General features: G+C 41.1%; 1 protein-coding gene across 1 annotated transcript in view; it reads right to left on the bottom strand.

Moving 5' to 3' along the window:
- Positions 1–24,081, bottom strand: part of CERS3 (ceramide synthase 3) — a 73,262-nt gene that overhangs the window by 25,710 nt on the left and 23,471 nt on the right. Inside the window, exons 5-9 of the mRNA XM_045795436.2 lie at positions 24,008–24,058; positions 19,880–19,972; positions 16,625–16,753; positions 13,117–13,223; positions 2,172–2,325 (exon numbers count right to left, since the gene is read on the bottom strand). Coding sequence (XP_045651392.1) covers positions 2,172–2,325; positions 13,117–13,223; positions 16,625–16,753; positions 19,880–19,972; positions 24,008–24,058 — 534 coding nt within the window. The remainder of the gene's footprint in view (positions 1–2,171; positions 2,326–13,116; positions 13,224–16,624; positions 16,754–19,879; positions 19,973–24,007; positions 24,059–24,081) is intronic.

The raw sequence follows: 24,081 nt of genomic DNA on the forward strand, positions 1-24,081 counted from the left end.
GACTTATTAAGGGCCTACCAGGCATAAGGAACTTAAAAAGACAAATTCCCAATCTCTGTTATAAGATGTGAAAGACTTTTTAAGAGGCCTAAGGACTTCTGCTGTTCCATTTTCTAAGCATCCAAGAATATGTCCCCTTAGTAACAATCGAGGTGTGTACATTAAATGCTAACAAGTTATTAAATAGAGTTGAAAACTGACTTGCTAGTTGTTCCTCTAAGAATGTCAACTCCCGCCTTTATCTGTCTCCTCCCCTTTGCAATGCAACGGTGCCTTCAAATAGCATTCTTTAAAAGGCAGCTTTACGGCTTTGGAGGAATAAGCTGATTTCACAGCCAGTTTTGCCACTGCTATGGAAAACAGAGCGCACATGCAAGCCAGCTGAAGTCATACACACTGCAGGGATTAGGGCTGCGGGGGCCTCCACCACTGCTGTCAAATTGCAATTGGAAACAGCTTTTCCAAAGTACAGCATGAGAAATCGGGAATGCCTGTCGATGGCTCCCCGACCCACTGGGTTTTTAATCAGGCCTGGTACAACCCATTAGAGATCAGAAACATGAACATGATGCTGAAACCAAACAAGAGCATCTTCTGGTCTCCAGGTTTTGTTCAGCCTGGCTCCCTTCCAGCCTGTAACGATTGCCACTCACCAGTGATTAAGGGAACAGTTTCTGCCTAGGGAGACGGGCGCTCCGGGAAGGTTCGACCCAGGGGTGGGACAGGGCTCAGTTCAGCGCCCTTCCTTCCCTCCAAGCCCTCGATGTGCAAATGGTCTAACTGCTTGACTTTTTAACCTTATCACAGTCACTTCAACTTCATCAGTCACTCAGAGGTAAAATAACTTTTGCAGAGGTCAGGGGAAAACTATGTAGAATATTAATAAACTAGAACCCTTCGACAACAACGTTTTTTCTTGGCACGCCGATTTTAAAGGAGAGTCCACTCCCAAGAAACTAAGCTCAAGTCAGTCATTTAGTAAAACAAAACAAAAATTACTTTCAGAATTTGCTTTGAGATTAATCCAGACGTAGCCCAACTTCCTATACCTCTGTCTAGATGTCGAAGCTAGGAGATGGTAGAAAACCCAGAGGTCAGTTATCACAATGTTCGGTTCATTTGTCAACCCTTGAACAATCTTTTGGGGCACATTTACCAAAGTAGGAAAATGAATTAGTTGTACGGTTGGTCAAAACATGAGCTTATCAGATAAATTACCACCATACCTGTGACATACAAGACACTCCCTCAGATGATACAGTGTTGTATATCATGGATGGTAGCACTTGAAAATGGGCCCACTGTAACTTCCACCTTGAAAGATCCTTAATTAAAAGTCCCTTAGAAGTATGATTTTCTGACGAAGAAGGAACTGTGATTTTATTATTTTTTCTACTTGCCTTAAAGGCTCAAGTAGAATTCTGTCCGTTCGATAACGTTCCCTGGCCGGCCCTTGGGTCAACTGGAATCTGTCTTCCACATCAAGTTTATGGGATGTCTCTTTAGCACAATATAGGTAGTTGCTTATAGGTGAATCTCTTCCCCCCTCCCCAGATGTTGTGTTGTTTCCCCAAAGGCAGTGATTGGCCTTACTCATTTCTGAAGCCCTCCCCACACTTGTTATAGAATTAAAACCCAGAACAGAATTCAAAACAAACAAAAAACTTCTATTGTCTAAAATGTATTGCTAATTTGTTATTATTTAGAGAAAAAGCTGTTTTCAGGAAAAAAGCATAGCAAAATGATGGACAATATTTCAGATGGTAGGAGAAGGCTCGGGGGAGAGCATTACATGCAAACTGGGTGCTCAGTGAAGGTAAAGATAAGTCTCTGAAATATTACTCGACTATCACCATAAAGCTTGTCCCAAACTAGGGCAAATTTAGACCCCTTAGGACATTCTTTAAAAAACAACAATTTTTGGATAAAAGTTTTATAAAAATGACTTGTCTTCTAACAAAAGCAATTTCTTAAAAGCACCTTAGAGATCTACCTAAAGAAAAACATAGCTACATTTTAGATACATTTTTATCAATCATGATCAAATCAAGGGAAGAAAAGGAATTCTGGTTAACTCCAAATTAACTAGAGCGTTCCATCGTCTGGGCATCACCTTCAACCTGGCAATGAAATCCACCTGCTCAGAGGAATAGGACTCAGACAGCCCTTACCTTCATGAACAAACATCTTCTGAGCATCTTCAGGATGAAGTAACACCAGTAGAGGTGAAGGACTTGCAGGACCATGAGCTGGAGGTTGAGGAAGATGTATGAAAAGAAAGGCTCAAGGTAGTGAAGAGGCAGAATCAGGGTGCAATATAAAATCCTGAAAAAAACCAAACAGAGGAGAGTATTTCATTACAAAGTATTAGTGAATTTTCAGTGGGAAAACAAATACTTTTCCTCCCAAGGCTTATGACATTTATTTCATTTCGAACCATGCCCAGAAAATTCTCAAGGGAAAACAATATGATAATATTACCATTTATATCATTATTGGTGAGCTACAAAAAAAATACAGTTGGCCTCAAGGGAGACAAGTTAAAGCAAATGGAATTTTTATTGTCATGCTGCCTACACTTCGGTCTCTGTACCTGGGTTTCCTCTTTGCAAACTGAAGAGTGTACCCAACCCTACACAGCTTCCCGGGGTTTGTAGAACAAACGGGATCATGCGTGTTTACATGGGGTTATAATTATCCTTGTGACACACCCTCGTGTATTTGGCAGCAAAGGTGAATGCGGAATTTTATAAAAGGAAATTTTCCAATAAAAGAGGCTTTTAAAGAAACAAAAATTCTATTATTACTTCCACTTTCTAAAGCGAACTGCATAATTTATGGATTTCATGAACAGACTCGTGGACATAATTTTGAGCTGCCCTCCATGACCCAGAATGCACAGCGCCTTCAGATACGACTGCTGAATGAGGGGCTCACCGGTTCCCTTCCCAAACTTCATACACTACCATGATCTTAGAGTTCCTGGATTGGTTTGCTCGTAAGTATATTATTCTAATTATTTAAAAAAAAAGTCTATTCTTACAAAATAGGAAAACTAAGAAAAAGAAATAGAGTTGCCCATAATACCACCAGTCTAAATAAATTATATGGGGGCTTTTGTGTGCTTTGTTCTATACATATTTTATTTTTTACATGAACACATAGTAAAACTGACTCTTTTTTTTTTTTTTTTTGGTGTTCTTTGAATTATAATACATGCAGAGATCTGTGTAACCACCACCACGATTAGGATCCAGAACAGTTTCATCATCTCAAAATCAACCCTTTGTGCTCTCTTTCCAATCCCACTCTCTCCCCCAGGCCTTGAACTTGGCAAACCCTCATCTGTTCTCTCTTTACTTTTGTGTTTTCAAGAAGGCCATATAAATGGGGACATACAGTGCGGCAGCTTCGGAAACGGCCTTTTTTCACTCAGCATGGTGCCTTAAAGTGTCCTCCAAGTCGTTGCGGGTACCAAGCACACGTTCCTTTGGATTACGCAGCGGTAGCCCACGCTACGGACGTCTCACACTTTGTGTACCTAGTCACCCTTCGGAGAGCACTAGTGTTGTCTTCGGTGTCTGACCATTATGAATAGGACTGCTATAAATATTCACATACAGGTCTTGCGTGACCACAGATTTCATTTCTCAAGGGCAGATACCCAGGGATGGAAGGGTTGGGTCTCACATGTAAGGATACACTGAACGTCAAGAAACTGACAACTGCCCTCTCCGGAGCGGCTGCCGTGCAGTCCCGCCAGCCACGTACGAGGGTGCCCAGTGCTCCCCGTCCTCAGCTGCACTTGCTGTGGACCTTCAGAGATGTCTGCCACTGCAGTCAGAGTAGCGCTGGTGGGGCTTATGCTCGACTCCACTTAGCTTCGAATCAAAACCAGTTTACACGGCTTGAACAACTCGGCGTATGTAGTCCTTCCCAAATGGAAGGCTGTTTCTTTAGAACTAGTGCAGACCGAAATGTGAAATGACCGTTTCGAGGTGCATGAATTCAAGGTGTGTATTAAAAACTGCTAATACTTTGCCAAACTACTGTCCAAAATTATCACAGTTTATAACACCTCTATATAACAAAGATAATAGCCGCTTATCCATTTTACTTATGCAGATCGCTTTTAGACGCTTAGGAATTACAGAAAAATATAAAGAGGTTAAGGAAAAATCACCCAACATCTCACAACTCACAGGTAACCCAATACATTTTGGTAAACATAATTGAAGTGATCCCTCCTAAAAATACATTCTTTAAGGCTCTAAGGTCCTTTTCCTTTTTTTGCCCCTGCCCCGTTACCACATGATTTTATTTATCAGAAACACACTATGCATGCGATTTTGTACCCTGCTTTTATGACTCAATAATATGATACAGAGAGTTTTCCATGTCAATGAATATATCTATGTATCAGGGATCAGCAAACAGTTTTGTAAAGAGACAGATAATAAATATTTTAGGCCCCTGGGCCATTTGGTTTCTATTGCAAATACTCAACCCTGCCACCATCGCGTGAAAGCAGCCATAGGAATACATTAATTAGTGGGTGTGGCTGTGTGCTAATAAAACTTTATTAACAAAAACAGTCAGTGGTTTGGATTTGGCCTGTGAGCTGGAGTTTGCCAATCCCTACTATATGCCATCCTATGTAACACCTGCACAGAAATCTACCTAGAGATATCATCAGTTATTGAACTAATCCCTTTTTGATAGATATTGGTTTCTAAATTTTCATTATGTGTTAGAGAATACTGTAAGAATTACTTGTAAAGACATTTTGATAGAACTGCTTGATTATTTTCTTAGAATAGCTAAAATCCTTAATCAAAAAGTATACTCATTTTACATTTTAGAATACATTGCTAGACAGCTTTCCAGCAAGACCATACCAATTTATTGTCTTACACCAGTGAATGAGAGTACCTGCTTCCTTAGATCTTGACCAACATTGTACTTTGTCAGCCTCTATCTAAAAGAACATCACGCTGTTTATATTTATATTTTTATTTCTTGTGAGGTGAATATACATGTACATATACTTATATTTTATTTGGTTATTTTGATTTATACTTATGTGAACTGCCTCTTCATGGTATCTGTCCATTTTTCTATTGGGATGTTTACTTTTTCTATTGATTCATGAGTGCTCTTTACATATCAAGCGTAACAACATTATTTTTTAATCATATTAAATAGCACCACACAGTCTAATTCTTTAAACCTTGTTAATGATTTTTTTTTTTTTTTGGAGCAAACCAACTTCTAAAATATTTTTGTAACCAAATGTATCAATTTTTACCTTTCTAGGTAGCCTCCATGGGATGCTTTAAAGGGCCTTTCTCACCTCCATCATTATAAGATATATTGTCCCATTATTTCCTTAATATATTGGCTCTCCCACTTAAAATCCTGGTTCTGAGTAGCCTTGATCCAGTTCTCTGATTTTCTCAATTTTAAAATGGAAGCAATGATTATCTACCCAGTTCATTCAATAAGTATTCATTAAGCACCTACCAAAGTCCTACCTGGCACTTTATAGGAGACAGGAATAGAGCTATGAATAAAACCGGCCCAAACCTATGAAGTTAAGGCTCACATTCTGGTGCCTGCATTCACAGGGATTTCAGGAAATAACGTACATTGTAAAGCCTCTTCGCCATTCTGATTTGCTGGATCTGTAGGCAATTGTGGCGTATGCCTCTGAATGTATAGCATCCCTCTAGGCTCCCCCACTACCAACTCCTTGAGAGCATTTGGCCTGATTCATCCTGCCTTGCGGTCATAGTTGCTCGTACATGTTCACTCTTCACTTGCTGGCAAGCTTTCCGAAGGCAGCAGCCATGACGTCTTCATGTCTGTATCCTCCCTTCCCCTCTTCAGGGGCCTGGCTCCTTACTAGGTCCCCCATTAGGAATTTGTCAATGTCGAAAGTAACAAAGGAAAGGATGTGAAAGCACCTCCTTTACATATTCTACCAGAGAATGTGAATAATGACCTAAACATGTAATTACTCATTATGATCCATACAAAGGAAACAAAACAAAACAAAACAAAACAAAACAAACAAAACAGGGGTTTGGGTATTGCTGAACTGAGATTTCTCTATTCTTCCAGTTCAAGGGAAGACACAGAAAAGAGGGTTCTGGTTGGAAGGGACCACGTGTACGAGGCCCTCAGGTGGGAGGCACTGTGGGAAAGTCAAGGGCTAAGATGAGACCGGTGCCACTGAAGGGAGAGGAGCGGCAGGGAGGGGTGGTGTCGGATGCAGGTGCAGAGGTGAACGGCCTTGCAAACCACGGCATCAGGAAGCTTTGCTGGTTTTAGAAAGGGGAGGGATACACCTGGCCTAGACTCATCAGAGCAGGGTTCCAAGGCTGAGGTCACGTTTCTTGCCACGTAACCTGTACGCAAGTCACTGAGCCCCCTGGTCCTTGGACAGGGTGGAAGTCTTCACACCCCTGTGACTGGGAGGCTCCAGGGGGGGACACAGCGAGCTCTGCAAACTGTAACTTTCTAGAAATGGAAAAGATTGCCATTAAAATGCAAATGCCTCCAGAGAGAGCTGAGCTACTGCCAGGAGGGGAGAGGAAAGGCATGGGCTCTGGGGCCGGCTAGATGTGGTTCATGGCTCCCCTGTGGTCTGCAGCAAGTGACATAAGCTCTCTGGGCATCCATTTCTTCTGTAAAATGAAAACACCACCACTCCCCTCATCAAACCGTTGTGAGGGCTAAATGAGTTGACAAATGCGAAGAGCTTTGCATACAGGAAGCCCTGGAAAAATGGTAGTTCTAACTATGGCCGGGACTCCCGCTCTGACGAAGCCTTTTCCACCCACCCCTTCCTACAGCAGAGGGCTTACATTCACACTACAGTGAGAGCAACACCCCAGGGAGCATGCAGCTGAACTGCCTGGAGTTTCTGCCTCGGGAAAGGAGGGGAAGTGGAGAGGCGCTCTGAAGGGGGTGGCTGGCGTGGCCCCAGGGACAGCAGGTTTGGGGGCTGCAGTTACTCAGTCAGGACCTCTTTCTATCCGTCTGAGTGTCCCCACTAAAGGATGGTCCCAATTCTTCTCTTCCTTTGCTAAAAGAAGAGTGGCAAGAAGGGAAAAATAAACTAGAACTGTTCTGTTCTTCTCAATTTTGTCCCAAACACGTGTATGTCACGTGTGCAGACACACACATGAACACACAAACACATGTTTCCTTTCTGGGCTACATGGAATTTCTCTTTCCATGAAGGATGTTCAGAGACTGCCGTGCTCCTCGACTCCTGGAGCCTCTCTGCTCCGTCCACTGGCCTGTAATCTGTCCGAATGGATGCACTACGACCGTGACCCTGGATTGTGAACCTCGGCCTTTTCTCTCTTTGCTTTGCTTTCTCAGCTTCCCTCTAGCAATCACTGGAGTTTCAATGGCTTGAGAAAAATCACATTGTTGGTATAAACAGTAGTTGGTTTTGCTGGGCTAGATAAGGCAGCCACAAAAAGTTGCATTTTCCTAACGAGAACTGGAAGGTGAAGGTCCCTTTCTCTAGATCATCGCAGGTGTGTAAGCCTTTTTAGAATAACAAAGACTGGTTCTACTGGTGAGTAATTGCCTACCTTATATTTCAGGGGTGTCTTATATTTCAAAGTGACTGTGTAGCTGAAGGAAATTTAACAAATACTTAGGGAAAAAAAATTATGCCTGCTTTTAGTCGTCTAATTTAGTAATTTAATTTGAAACATATCTGTTCTGTGTTTCAAATGCCCTGCTTCTAGTCTTGGTTCTTTTCATAACTAGCTGTGTGATCCCAGAAATATCTTAACTCCTCACCTGGAATATAAAGAGGGGGTGTGAATGCCACTACAATGCTGATGACATGAGACACAGAAGGGGTAAGGAACTGTTCCAGGTGAATGACAACCGAAGGCAAAATATGATCCTAGGCCAGATCCAGTAGGAAGGAAAAAAGACCATAAAAGGCATTATCGGATCAATGGACAAAATTGAAACATGGATGGTAGATTGCTACATTTCTGGAATTGACGACTACACTGTGATTCTGTAAAAAGATCTCTTTGCTCTTAGGAAAGACACGGTGAAGAACTTAAAAGGACATGATGTTTGCAACTTTCAAATGATTCAGAAAAAATATGTAGATACATATATGCATATATGTGTGTGTTGAGACAGAGTGAGAGGGATGAGAGAGAAGGAGAACAGGAATGAGAAAGCAACCAGGGCACAATACCAACTAGTAAATCTGGGTAAAGGGAATACATTAAAGTTCTTTGTAATATACTTGAAATTATCCTATTTATTTCCAAATAAATACTTGAATAAAGGTGTTGGAATAAATTCTATGTAAGTATTATGATGTGAAGAAGGGTGCTTTGTTGGAGCTGTCCTTCACACATTCATGAACTGCAGAAGTGCCGAGCACGTAGGGTGTGAGGGAAGGAGCTCCTGCGAGGGCACCCTGTTGAAGGAGACGTGGAACAAACACAGGCGGCGAAATTCACTGTCTCCTGCACAGGGTGTGAAACTGGAAAGTCTAGTTCCGAGATACACATCTGCAGTGGAGGCTCAAGGGAGTGGCCCAGCTTCAACAGAGCCACACATTGCATGAGGCCTTGCTTTCCTCTGGCAGCTGCGTGGAGGGCACTGTGCCATCCCGTGAGGGCAGGGAAGCCCACCATGCACCATGACACCCATGCTCTGCCCTTGACTTACTCAGAACCCAGGCTCTGGGCCTTATGAGGATGGGAAAGGCCCCTGGTGCCCTTACTTTTGTTTCCCTCTGATGAGTGTCAGCTAAGAGCACTGCTGTATGCTTCTAGCTTTGTCTTGGCTTTTCTTAAAACTGCCCTCTCTCTGATAGTCACTCCAAGTACTTATATGGTCGCATCACCCACGGAGTTCCTGTTCACCTGAGCCTTCCCACGGTACTGTCTTTCTATGCCACTGAGAGCCAGATCCTGGAAAGCTGAAGCCCGAAGTCCCGTGAACCCGTGGTGGGGAATATAAAGTTACCACAAGCATATGCACCCTTACAGGTAAGGAAGTTCCTTATTTGAATATTATTCACCATTAGAAAATTTTTTTTGAACATCCAAAACACAGGTCAGTATTAATAATCTTCAAATGTAGAGCTAAGGTGGTTGATACAAAGATCTCTTCTACTGCCCTTATGAACTTCTTCTGCAGGGTAGGAATTGTGTCTCATTCATCCGGTGTATTCCTCCCAACATCTAGGAGCGATGAGTTCAAGAAATGAAGCCTCGGGGCAGTTCCCCCCCCACCCTACCGCCGCCCCGTACACTTCAGTTGAGACAGAGTGCTCCTTTCCTTCAGCAGATCAGCCTGGACTAAACTGTCATCTGTCCTTGTGGTTTATGGAGGAAATTGTCAAGAGTCAGGGGAGTTGTTTCCTGAACTTAGGAAGGTCTTTCTAGCCTAGTGATTCCCTGGCAGTGTTTGTATAATATTCAAATAGATAGATACGTCCAATCCTTCAAAAGCATAGAAGCCGTTATGATGAAAACAACACTTGGGAATACCATGTAAAAACTATAAGCCTGAGATTTAAATGCTTTTGAATAAAAATGCAAACAAATGAGGTAACTAGGCAATTAGATTAAAGTAATTCGGCCCTGGCCAATTGGAATTCCTGCCTGATGTTGAGAGGAGAAGTATTACAAAAAACCATGTAATTACCACTTGCTGACACTGATTGAGTGAGAATTGGCTCAACAAGATTTCTGAAAAAAGCAGAAGGAGAGGAGAGAGGACACAGTTGTACCCGCACAGAAGAAACTCCTCAGAGAAAAGCCAATATGCTTGAGGAATGCTGGGGAAACGAAGGGAAAGTAAAAGAAAGGGAAAGGCAAGCATAATATACAAGCTCTGGTTCTTCCTCTCACAGTTTCCTGATAAATTTCAGATGGGTCACCGTTCTCCCCACTCGACCCTTCATCTGACCACAAAATGTGCAGCAAAAGCAGTTGCGAGGAACAGAGCAAATGGATGGCCGGCGGCCTCCCACGGCGCCTCAAAAAAGTCTGAATCTTGAAATTGGTCTATCCTATGCACGTCGTTTGGTCCATAGTAAATTCCCCACAAAACTGAACTAATAAAATATCCTTGAAAAATGAATCTACACTTACACATTTTAGACAGATGGCTGGAGCCAGGCTAACAACAAGGAACCGGCTTTTCCTCTTTGGCACCGCAAGATGATTGTGTAACACGTTCAAGCTGATGGGAACACTATTTAAGCCAGGGTAACACACCGCAACAGATTCTTTCAAAAACCATCGGGAATCTGGCTCTCAAACTTCCAATAGCTTGGTGAGGCTTTCCTTGGCCTTCCAAACAATGAGGACCAGTCAACGTCAGTGCAGAAAAATTTTTACCAGCAAAAAAATTTTTACAGTCAAGTCTGTTAATACCGGTTTATTTGCAATCCAACTCCCTGAAGACAGCAAACAGTGGTATTGGCTGCCCTCTGCAGTGGGCTGGTGAATTCAGCGAAGTATCAGGATCAAGAAAATGCCAAATGCGTGCAACTAATTCTTCCTGAAATCCAGAGATGCTGGCAAGAGAACGACTTCTTAAATCTAGGATTTTTAAAGTCAAGGGTGTGTGGGAAAGTAACACACCACCTCCACAATCACTCAACCCCAGTACGTTGTTTGGGTGTTTTCTGGGCAAGAGTAAGCTTGCTTGTTGATTCAAGATGTCATGGGAATGTCTGAGGTTAACATCCTTCATTGCTAAATCAAAAGCCAACCACAGCAGCAAGACTGTGAAGCTTCTCAGAGAGTTCCCTGGACTGAGAGCTTCCATGGTGTATGTTTTTAAACTATGCCCACGATTTCTTTGAAACTACTCCCCTGGAGAAATGGAGGCTAATTTTCCTTCCCTCAAATATGAGCTGGCCTTAGTCACCTGGATCCAATGAGGAAAATGAGGTTGGAAGTGGCATGATGTGACTTGTGCAGGTGGCTTATAAAAGGGGACAGCATCTGCCCAGCTCTTATGAGCTGCTCACCCTTGAAATCCAGCTGCCGTGCTATGGGGAGCTCAGGCCTGTGTAGGTGTTCCAGCTGACAGGCCCGGCTGAGGTCTCTACCAACAATCAGCAACAACCTGTTGATTTTATGTGTGTTACTTCAACCATGTGGGTTGAGGAAGTCTTCGGGAAAATTCCCAACTCTGGCCACATCTGACTGTAACCACATCAGAGACCCTAGGCGAAAACCACCACCTCGCTGAGGCCAGTCAACTCCCCAAACCATAAGCCATAATAATAATCAATAAACATTGCTGTTTTAGGAGAGAGGTCTGCAAACTAAGGCCTGGTGATAAAATCGGGCCTGCAACCTGTTTTTCTACAGCCTATGAGCTCAGCTGGGTTTGGTACATTTTTAAAGGGTTGTAAAAGACACAAAACAAAGCAAAGAGTAATATGTGACAGAGACCATATGTAGCCCTTAAAGCTGAAAACAGCTATTCTATGGCCTTTTACAAAAAAACCTTGTTCAACACTGTCTTAAGCCATTAAGTTTTTAGATGGTTTATTATGTAACAACAGATAATCGGAACACATGGTGCTTTTGGAGCATAAGAAGAGGCCATTGATGGGCAAATCCTGGATTTATAGCACCATAAAAGTCACACTGAAAAGCCACCACTCAACTATTACCTGAAAGTCAATACTATCCTATCAGTAATTGCTATCATACAGTATTATAATTTCACAAATATATTTGCTCAACCAAAGCAAAAGTGGGGGTGATGTGATTCATCAACCAAGGAGAGTATTTTAAACATGTGTCTCAGATTTGATTCTAGATTAAATTTCAAATTCTCAGAGACTTATTAATAACTTTAATAAATGTAGCTGGCATTTGCCAAGTCCTTACTATGTTCCAGACACTATTCTGCATTATTTCATACGTACTACTTCATTTAAGCCTTGTGACAACAATTACTTCCATTTTAAAGATGAGGAAACTGAGACCCAGGGAGATGATCGAACATGTCCGAGATTACACAGGTAGTAAGTGTGAAGCCAGGATTTGAATCTAGGCCTGACTTACATCCAGGAACTTATCGCACTCTGCTGCTCCTCTCCAGAAAATGTCTAAGTAAGACACCGGTCTCGGTTTAAGGATGTAGCTGGCTTCCATAGGGAGGGCAGCAACCCACTGACCTCTCGGACCAGACTTCCCTGCAGGCTAGTCAAGGGTGCTGTCCACCCACCAGGAATCAGGTCTGGAACCTGGGTCTCCTTCTCTTTCCCCTGGGACTCAGGATCTCGGCAACACCAACACTACTTTTCTGTTGAGAGGATCTGAAACTCTTAGACCAGCCCCAAATAATGGTTCGGTATAAGTTCTTTCTTCCAAACTATCAAAGACTTCCTCACACTTCTCCTTTGGTTCCTGTCAATCAACACATGGAAAAGTATGCTTGCCAAAGTGATGACTGTCAGAGGAGACACAATATGGGTTCTTCACTGCCAGCCTTTGGTTAAACAAAATCAACAGGCTGATCGAGAGCCAATCAATATTAAAAGGCTATCCAGACCATTGTTAAGACCAGTGATCATGGAAAATGAAATCAGTATCAGTTTTCTCATCTGTGAAGTAGGAGTGATTATACCTATCTTTATGATTTGTTGTATTGACTGGAGCCAAGATATACAAAGGGCCTAATCCAGTGTCTGGCATTCAATTAATGGTGGCAATAATTACTGTATTTTTAACATAGAACATGCCTCTCTTTCAAAGAGCTGAAGATTGGCCAATGACATTTCAATGAATAACTGGAAAAGCTCTTCATCACAAAGAAAGATCCACATACATGAAATAAGACATAGAGTAAGAGTTGCTGCTTACCCATTGGGTTAGACATTTTCCATCTCCCTTTATCATAAGCCTTTCCACATTGGAAGGTGTTGTTTTAATTATTTATAAAAATGGCCCCTTCACATTATTTTCTCTGACTGAACTTGGCACAAACAACTGGGGAATCAATGTAAGAAAGAGACTTCAACAATGTGCCAAGGCCACGTCAGCACAGTGACCAAAGGCATGCCACAGCCCCTTTTCTACTCACCAGAAGGGAAAGATAATGAGGCGGCTGATGAAAAATATGGTAGAGAAGATGAGAAACAGGGTGTTACAGGTTTGCTTCCATCCGGCATAAGAAAACATCTTAGCAGACTGAAAACAAAGAAAGCAATCGCATTCAGATAAAGTGATATTAGAATAAATTTCTTAAATATTTATAAATGAAATGATACAATGCCTGGGATTTGGTCCAAAGCAGTGTGTGTGGGGGGGGGGGGGGGTGGATGGGAAAGTCAATGAAATGAGACTGGCCATACTGACAACTGTTAAAGCTGGAGGATGGACCCACTGGGTCCATTATGCTCTTCTCTTGGTCATACGTTTGAAATTTTCCATAATAGAATATTTTTAAAAAGATATGTTAAAATGACTATAATATTACTCCTGTCCTTTGCAAGCACTACGAGCTAGCACAATGAATGTTAGCATGCATTTTATTGGGGCACTTATTTATTTTCTCCACTGAACTGATTAGAGAGCTGGATTGGAGAAAGCTTGAAATATGAGTGAAGTCCTGGGCTGGGCTGGGCTGGGCTGGGCTGGGCACGTTGCAATCAAGGCAGCTGGCAGAAGGGGCAGAGTGGGGAGGTCACTCTGGGGGCCCTGTCCCGGTTGAAATAAAGTCGCAAGCCCTCGATTTTTCCGCATTTATTTTATGCTAGTCTACATTGCCCGTGTGATATGTATTGAATCAAAGGAGTTACGGAAAGTGTTTAATGTGGTAGTAGAAGGTTAATTGATGAGAATCCTCATGCATTATCTGGTGGAGCCCAAGGCTGAACGGGAAGGTGTCTGGACTTGGGGGTGGTGGGAGGTGGGTAGGAGTTGCTTACTGTAGGTCTTCCTTGTAGAAGCGTGGCTCAGGTCTGGGTGGTTTCAGGACTGAAATTGGCCCAGAAGTTCAAAGCCAGTCTTAAACGAGAGAGGCAGCTCTTCGGGAGGGCTTTACACTGCATTACATTTATGCTTTGGGAAGGGTTTACATTGCATTTTCCATACTCTGCCGTATTTACCATGGGATAAGGATACGATTAGACTGTGGGGTGGCAGGGGGCCCAGAAGGGAACAGCCTCAAATGCTGAGTTGAAAGGCTGGTCTGCCAAGTGGGTGGGAGATGGGTATGGGGAGATAGGCCAGAAGTTCAGCGTGCCTGGAATAGAGTGGGAGCTGTTTGAAGAGTCAGAGGCCCCGCCAGAGTGGTTAGCCAGAGATATGCATAGGTGGGAAGAGAGTGCACTTGTGAGGGCAAAGTAGCATTCCCTGGGGTAAATGCACACACAGCATATTCTGGGCTGTGCCAGGATGGAGATCCGACAGTCACCCTGCTCCTTTGCTAAGCACGAGTCAGGATACTGTTCAAGTGTTGGGTCCTGCATCCAAACGTGAACATGGGGAAAGCCAGAGGATCAGGAAGATACATGAAGAAGGCAGAGGGTCCTTCTAAGTAAGAGTTGTGGATGTTGAGGCTGTTTTTCATTACAAATAAAGAGCTAAAAAGTGACCCACCAACTGTCTTGAGGAATATGAAAGATTAATAGTCACCATCTTTAAGAGGGTCTAAACAGGGGCAAAAATTGTACCATATCTGAGTTCAATTAGAACTTGCCTGAGAAGACAACCACTAAAGTCAACTACTTGAGGAATCTGTGGACTAGGCATCCCTGGAGGATATCAGAAATCAGCCCCATGCCACCACTTACTGTTGCCTCTTCCCAGCTGGTGGAAGGTACTGGCCTTGCTCATTGACTCTCAGGTTAGATCATGGCTTGTGAATCAGTAATGATTCACTATCATTAACAACATGAGGCTATTCTCATAGTTTATCCATGAAGGGATCTCTGAGTATGACATTTCATTTTCCTTCTGTTTTTTTCACCTATGAACCTCAGAACATTTTCCAACAGTAATGAGCTAAACCTCACGCTATACTCTAAGGGGTAGATATGAATTCTCATATTACTGCTGAAGACAGAAAACAAAGCATTAAGTGATTTGCCCAAGTCACCTAGGGAGTTATAGCATGTCAATGACGGGGTTGGGGAGGGTGGATAGGGACAACCCAGAGCTTATTCCCAGTCTCCACATCTAACTCCCTTTTAACAACCCAATGAAGTTGTTTTTACAGTGGACACACACCAAAGGCTAGAGGGGTTAGAAGCAACAGAGTAGCATAAAATTCTTAAGTCATGGCCAATGTGGTCTTAATTTACAGGCAGGGTTACTGAGATATGATCAGAGGAGGAGGTAATTATAACAGATATGGCTACATGCAGACAGCAACACATGGGAAAACTGTCACAATCCTTCTTCTGCTAAGCCATTTGCTGCCCTGAATAATCTTGACCTTTGGAATGGGATTTACATGTCTAATTGCCATTACACAGAAGAAACAAAATTCTGTACACATCTAATATTTTAACAGTAGCCAGTTGCTTTGAAATGGCTTCAAATGACTTCTGGTTACATCTAGAACCGGGTTTAACAAACTACTGTCCAGCCTATGGGCTTAAAGCTGGTCAGCCCTTAAGGATGGGTTTCACATTTTTAAAGGGGTATGAGAAAAGAAAAGGCAGACCATCAGAAAAGAAGAATAAATGGCAAGAGATCCAATATTGCCCACAAAGCTAGATTTACTCTCTGGCCCTTCACCAAAAAGCTTGGTAAACCCTGATCTAGAAGAACACGATCCTATCAACTTAATTTCTCCCATACCAGCTTAGATTCAGCTATCAGCCCTTCAACTTCAAGAGGCAATCCTGAACATGAGATGGGTTAGCGTCATTTTCCTCGGCTTCATTATAAATGAAGGCATTGAGAGGACAAACGAATGGCTCTGGGAAGTGTGGCCCTAAGTACACCAGGAGAGCTGGCGGGCAAGACGGCTATTGGGTCACTGCCTCAGGGCACACAGGAACCAATACATAGCAGAGACAAGTAGAGAAAACAATCCTAATTTGCTTTGTTTCTCATGCTTTGTGTTGCTTGGGACTAGGAAGACTCTTGTTTTAATGTCCCCTGCTCCAAAACATTCCTTCCTTAGAAAATAAATACCATTTGAATAAACATCAGCTCTCATTCTTTAAAGCTGGAGGAGGACCAGTGCAAGCATCCAATGGGTATTGGGCTGCGGCTTAAGTAAATATATGATACCATCCAACATTAAGAATCCATAATGCTACACATCCACGTTTTCCTTTTAAAAGATTCGAGTTCATTCCTGCCTCACATATCTCAACGTATTTTCTAAGCTTGTATCTGCACGTAACTTTTACAAGTGGAATCCCATGGGTTAACCTCTCTCCAGTACCATGGAGAAGACTGGAAACTAAACACTAAAAGGTTTCGTCTTTCTAAGCTTGAAGGATCTGAGGACCCAGAGACATCCTTGGACTTTGGGTGTTTTCAGGACAGAGAGCCCTGCTAAATCACTCACATACCGTCCCAGAAACCCAGGACATGGTATTGTTATTACTTTTTTAATGGCAAACTTTTACCTCCAGCCAAATGTCAGCCACATCGTGCACGATCATCACGAGGGTCCCACTGCGAATATAATTAGCACACCAAGAGAAGCTCATCAAGCTTATAGCAGCCAGGTGGTGGATGACATGAGCTAGAAAATCCTATAGAACGAGAGGAAAATGGAAGCTATCAAGCAAATGCAGTTATCACCTAATCAATGGAAGTGCTAACAACGACAATAATACCAATATTTTTTAAAAAGCAACTCACACATCTGAATGTTTTGAAATTTGTAAAATGCTTTCACTTTGATTCTTAAACACAATTCTTGTGAAGGAACTAATGCACATTATGCTCACTGATGAAGTCACTTAACTTTGACCCAGCATTGAATCGTTGTCTAAATCCTCACATCTGATCTTCTTTCCACTGCCCCACACTGGATACATACACACACACACACACACACACACGTATGCACACACGCCCCATACACACACACACACACACACACACACACACACACACACACACACACATTCCTGTGTATATTTACATTTATCCTTTCTTCTCTAATTCCAAAAAGGAAAAAAGACAGATACACAATATAATAAAATTACACAACCATTAAAATAAGTGTTACCACCTATGAAACAAGTAACAAATGAAAGAGCAGTGAGTATCTTACAAACCCAAGGCTAAAGAAAGCTACCACAATGGAGCATAAATCCGTAAATGTTTGCTGCAAACAAAATATACAAAGGGCCGACAAGTACATGAAAAGACGCTCAACCTCATTAGTCATTAGGAAAACATAAATCAAAACCACCATGAGATACTTCTTCATCCCCAGTAGGGCAGCCATAATAAAAATGATGAACTATAACAAGTGTTGGCAAGGACGTGGAAAAATTGAAATGCTTATATGTTGCTGGTAGGAATGTAAAATGGTGCAGCATTTTTGGCAGTTGTCCAAAAGGTTAAATATGGAATTATCCCATAGCCCAGCAATTCTACCGAGAGAAATAAAAATATGTCCATGCAAAAACTTGTATATGAATGTTCACAGCACCATTATTCCTAAGAGACAAAAAAGAAAACATCCCCAATAGCCATGAAGTAACAAATAGAGAAATAAAATGCAGTATATCCATACCATGGATAATTATTTGGCAATAAAAAGGAATGAAGGACTGATACATGCTTCCACATGAATGAACCTTGAAAACATTATGTTAAGTGAAAGTGTCAGACACACAAAAAAACCCATAGATTATGATTCAACTTATTTGAAATATACAGAAGAGGCAAATCCATAGAGATGGGAAGTCGGCCAGTAGGTTGCCTAGGGCTGGGGAAGTTAGAGAAATGGCAAGTGACTGCAAAAAGGTACAGGATATCTTTTGGGGGTTGATAAAAATGCTCTAAAATTGGCCGTGGTGATGATTGCTCAGCTCTGTGGACATACTCAAAACCACTGAATTACGCACTTTCGATGACTGCACTGGGCAATGTGCAGATACCTCAATAAAGATGTTTAAAAAAAAAAAAAACTTAAAGATTTCAGTTTCCTTGTAGCCAAAGTGAAAGAGTAAACATGATACTACTAATAATAGCCCAACTTATTGAGCACTTATTGTATACCAGGAAGTGCTTTGTGTGGGTTAATCTGCTTAATCCTCACAAAAACCAGAGAAGACAGAAACTATTTTTAGCTCCATTTTACAGATGAGGAAATCAAGTTTTGGGAGGTTAGCCAGCTAGCTTGAGATGCTAGTGAGTGGTGAAGCCAGGGATTCAAACCTGGGCCTTCCGACTCTAGAGTCTTTACTTTACCTATGTTCCAGTAGTTTTATGTCTCTGAAGATATGCAATTACAAAATATATGACATATATTTACATTTAATTTTTCAAAAGGTACCCAATGCACTTGTATATACTAAAGAGAAACCAACTACTGAAAAAAAAGATGTGGGAGAAAGATAGAATCATTATAGCATCAACCCACCTTAGTATATCTATGAAGACCTTCTAAAAAGTGATTATTTTCAATCCCCTCCCTTGAGAAAATGACTCAAACAATTAAATTTTGATGTATTCTTAGCCCAGACTAAGGTTAATGACAGTTAATCTACAGCTATTCCTGAGTTTTATGGAAAAGATTACATCTATCAGATTTTTTCACAATACATTCTTATACTTACATTCTATAACTTTTCTTTTCAGATCTCCTGTTGACTGCAGCTGATGGAGCCCTTAGTGATGGATAGAGTGTACCATCACGCACCCAAACATTTAATCAAGCCGGCTTGGTCTTATCTCCTTAATACTGAGTTCAACTTAACCTCATTTATCACACAAATTTTGCCACAGACTGACTTTTTAAATAGAATGTAGTGGATGAGGTATATGCCAAGAGTATTTATTATTCGATCTGAGTTGCTAACATATATGATAAAATCTTGTGATTGCATTGAGAATCTAATATGGTTTTCTGTATCAGCAAACGGTTCCTAAAACATCGACCTTTGTTAACTCAGAGGATACATTTTTTCGCATGCCTGTGGCTCAATTTCCTTACATCTAAAGTAAAGCCAAGCATGCCCAAAGCAAAGTTTCCTCATAAAGATCTTGGATGAATTAAGGACAACATGTATTCAAAGTCTTTGAATACATCGAAGAATTACGTAAGGTGGTTTGTGAACAACTAAAAGATGTGGCCACAGAATTAAAACTACTAACACCTGTATTTGAAGAACATCAAATGCCCAAACCCAAAGGGAAAAACAGACGGGATGGGATAAAGGAGAGTTCTCTTCTTACTGAACGAGAGTGGAGCTTCCAAGTGAAAGTGTCTACAATGTTGCACTGAAAATACTTATCAAGGCACCAAAGCATGAGCAAGATTTGCAATATTCTATATGCTATAAGATGCAAAAAGGCTATGAATTGAAATTAACACACATAAGAATACAATTTAAAGATTAAGATTGAGGGCAGGGGAGGGTGACAATTTTTGAAAAAGTAGATAAAGTAGCTTTGTAAATAAGATACTTACCTAGGGGCGCCTGGGTGATGAGGTCGGTTATGTCCGACTCTTGGTTGCAAACTCTTGGTTTCGGCTCAGGGTCTCGAGATCGAGCCCCACATCCGGCTCTGCGCTCAGTGCAGAGGCTGCTTAGGATTCTCTCTCCCTCTCCCTCTGCACCCACCCCCCACTTGCTGTCTCACGAGCTCTCTCTTTCTCAAATAAAATCTTAAAACAAACAAACAAAAAAGATACTTACCTTCCTCTTGACATCAGAGCCAAGGCTAAATATCAGAGACCAATAAAAACTCATCTCCAAAATGTAATACCAGTACTGGGACGGCAGCAAGGGCTAAGGAGAATGAGAGTTTTCACTACTTTAGTATCACCATATAAACAACTCATTTTAAGGCATTAAACTATTGTTTATACCTATTTATGTTCCACAGAACTCCCCAAAATGATGACACTTTAAGATTTCACCTTCTGAGGGGCACCTGGGTGGCGCAATTGGTTAACAGTCCAATTCTTAGTCTCGGCTCAGGTGGTGATTTCAAGGTCGTGACACTGAGCCCCACCTCAGCTCTGTGCTCAGCATGGAGTCTAAGTTTCTCTCTCCCTCTGCCTCTGCCCCTCCTCTCTCTCTCTCTCTCATTCTCTTTCTCTTTCTCCCTCTCTAAAACAAATAAATCTTAAAAAAAGATTTCAACTTCTGAGAAGGAATCAAAGATAATATTTCAAGGCATTTTATTTCTGAAAGGGTAGACAAGAATTCCAAAATCAAATTAAGTGTTTTGTTTAGAAGTTAATAAAATTACAACAGGTGTGATTGCCTTGTTTTAGGTGACTAAAAGTTAAATTAGGGAAAACAAATTCAAGAATCTTTACTTAAGAATATTGGCAAATCTGTTTTGCTATTCCTACAGTTTACCTTGTTTTATGTTTCTTGAATACTATTTAAAATCTGATGTCCTAACTTCTCTACTGGTGACAGCTAGTAATCAGAATTGACCTATTCTCAAATGGAGCAGTAATAAAATATATACAATTATTTAAGTACTCTAAAAATGTCTTCTGAAAAAAAAATTCTATATCTAGAATTTTCCTTAATAATTTTATAGTGTGTGTGTGGGAGTGTGCTTATTTTAGCTAAGTTGAGATATTATATTACTTGGTGTGATGGATTGTTACATCAATGCCTCCAATGAATTTCACCTTCTGATATTCATGTGCTGGTAGAGTCTTCTCCTACATGACCATGAACTTGATCTTGGACTTTGGTGAAAGGCGCACAAGCAAATATGATGCAAGCAGAGACTTCGTAAGCACCAGGTAAGAAACCTGAGCTATCTTGCTGATAAGAACAAAGTAGAGAATCAAGTTGTCCACTGCCAAAAATACGAATGAGGACATCAGGGACATGAGCCATCCCCTAGCCAGCCTACCAACTGACTGAAAATACATGCATGAACTCATTTAACACTAAATAGAGCAGAAAGAATGGCTCAGCTGGACCCAGCCAAAGTTGTTAACCCAAATCATGAGCAAATAAATGGTTGTTGTTTTAAGGCACTGCATTGGGGATGGTTTATTACGTGCCAAGAGATAACTGATATACCTGAGAAGTTCAGAGTAAGCTGGAGGTCAAAGAATAAGATTGGAGTTTGACCTACATAATGCCTAAGTATCTTATGGTCTAACCTTCTTTGATTCTCTAATACCGAAGCTAACACATTAAAAGGAATAATTTTCTGGTCAACTGATCATCCTCAGTAAGGCCATAATAGAATGAGACAGTTTTTGCTTTCTTCTGTGTCAAACAGGCATGTATGAGACTAACTCTCCTAGTGAGAACTGAAAAAGGATCTGGGTAAAATGCATAAAAATATCTCTGCAAAGGCATCAAAGAGCAGGCAAGGCACCCAGAACCTGTGGAGTTAAGATTTCTGAGAGAAAATGCATTAAAAATGAATCCTTTATTTCTAGTGAATCCTTAATCCAAGAAGTTCCATAGACCATAAGTGGGACAAATTCACAGAAAACCACACCTGTGTATAGCATTTGTCAGCATTTGCCAATTTATAAGCAGTATGGAGTCCAGAGACGAAGAAGTAGGAGAAGTTAAATAAGACTTATGGCAATCTCATAGTGCAAGGATGCAAATTGGTACTCAGGGCCAGCCAAGAAAAAGAGTCCTAGTAAACACTGTAATCTTTTGGTCAAACCACTAGGAAAACACCCCAGGAATATGGGTAAGTTGTAAATACACCTGCTCTCAAAAAGACTGGAATCCACATTGAATCAGCTCAATCACATATAAAATGAAGGAGATCTGTCTCTAATCTAACGAAGAGAAGAAAAAGTAAATCTTCTCAAGAGTAAGATAATAGTCTGAGCATCTATAATTTTTCATATACAATATCTATTATTCAATCAAAAGTTTTCAAGCATCAGGAGACAAGAATAAGAAAAGAGAACAGACCCATAGGCTATCAAGACATCGGATTCTTCAGACTTGGACTTTAAAATAACCTTAAAAACTTGGTTAAAATGTGGGAAATTTCAGTAGAGAACTGGAATCCATTAAAAAAAGAGTTAAATGAAAATTTGAGAAGTGAAAAACAGTTACTAAAATTTAGAACTCGAAAGATGTGTTTCACAGCAGTTTAGACAGTGCTGATAAAGGCAGCAACAAACTAGAGGACATTAATATAGAATATATCCAGATCTGTAAAGGGTCTGAGATTTTACCTTACTTGCAAGATAGCTTGTCACAGTTTCATGGGGGCTGATTGAAGATACAAGACTCCTGGGTCAGAGGTAAAGGGTACTGTATTATTCACAGTAATAGTAGCTGTCAGAATATCAATATTTGGGTCTACGGCCATACCACCCTGAACGCGCCCGATCTCGTCTGATCTCAGAATATCAATATTTGGGACAGGTCTCCCACCTTAACTCATACAGGGGTAAGCAAAAAGTGTCAGATGACATCTGCACATACCATGGGTTGTATTACAAGAGAGGAAGCCTGAGCTAGGAAACCTGAATCTTTCATAACAGATAGTAATGTGCCTACCCTTTGCTCCAGAAGGAGGTATTTCTGTCTTCCAAGGTTGTCTGCTATACAAACATCCTTGAAAAGATAGTACGGAACAAAAGGCAGGCAGTGTTTTGCTTCATAAGACATGAAAATATGCAAGAAATCCATGGAGAATTGTCTCCCAGCAGACTAAAGCTCAGAAGAAGCAAGAGGCTAGAAAACATTAGAAAAAGCATAAGAGACATGTGGGACCTACTGTGAACATCTAACAGATTAGCACATCTGTAATTGAATCTCCAGAAAGAGCGGAAAGAGAGAAAGGAACAAGAGCAGTGGCTGAGAATTTTCTAAAACTGACTGAAGATATCACACCACAGATTTAAGAAGTTCTACGGACATTAGGCAGGATAAAGTCAAAGAAAATATGCCACATGGCATATTTAAAAGATGCTACGTGAGTAGATCCTCAAGTTCAGACAAGAGACTGAAATCAGTCAGAGAAATTCTGTTCAAAGAAGCAAAAATAAAACTGACAACTGAATTCTTAAAGGAAACAGTAGGATCCAGAAGAAAATGGAATGCCATTTTCAAAGTGCTAAAGGAAAACCATTGCTAACCTAGAATTCTATACCCAGCAAAAATATCCTTTAAAAAATGAAGGCAAAGTGGTAACATTTCAGAAAAGCAAACCAAAGGGACGTCTTCAGCCAGAAGGATAATCATCCCAGATGGAAGCATGGGAAAGCAGGATACAAGGTGGAGCACGGAGAAGCAATTTGACTGATTTGCAAAACAATAATAGCAATGACTTGTAGCATTTTAAATATTTGAAGGAGGAAATAGGAGGGGGGTATATGAATAATTCTATGAAGAATTCTAATGACTTTTCAGTGACTGAAAAGAGGTAAGAGCACTAATTTTTATTAGACCCAATAATTCAAAAATGCATACAATAATCTCTAGGATAATTACTAAAAGCACCAAAGGATGCCTAACTGAAGAGCTAATGTAAAGGGAGAAATGGAATAATAATTTTTTAAAAAACTTGATTGTCCTGTAAAAAAGCAAGAAGAGAGTACAATAAAAGGAAATGCACCAGCTATTACAAATAGAAAATAAATCGTAAGATAGCGACTTAAACTCAAATATGTAATTGCACAGACTAGAGGAACGACACAAGAGATAGGTAAATAAGGAATAAGGATGAGTAAGCTCTGGTAGAGAAAGAGCCAAAGGACTGCACAGACATGGACAGAGAGTAGGAAGGGGACTCGGACCTAACTCGGGACAATTTGAGGGCCTCCGAAGTCGAAGGAAGGGAGGACCGTATCAGAAGGGACTTACCTGCCTGGGATAGTCATTCCACACCTCCCACAGGTCATATACCCAAGGTTTCTGAAAAAACAAGGAACCAAGAG

The sequence above is a fragment of the Ursus americanus genome, chromosome 28 (assembly GCF_024610735.1).
Source record: "Ursus americanus isolate L20-20 chromosome 28, mUrsAme1.1.p, whole genome shotgun sequence".
In the NCBI taxonomy this organism is placed as follows: Eukaryota; Metazoa; Chordata; class Mammalia; order Carnivora; family Ursidae; genus Ursus; species Ursus americanus.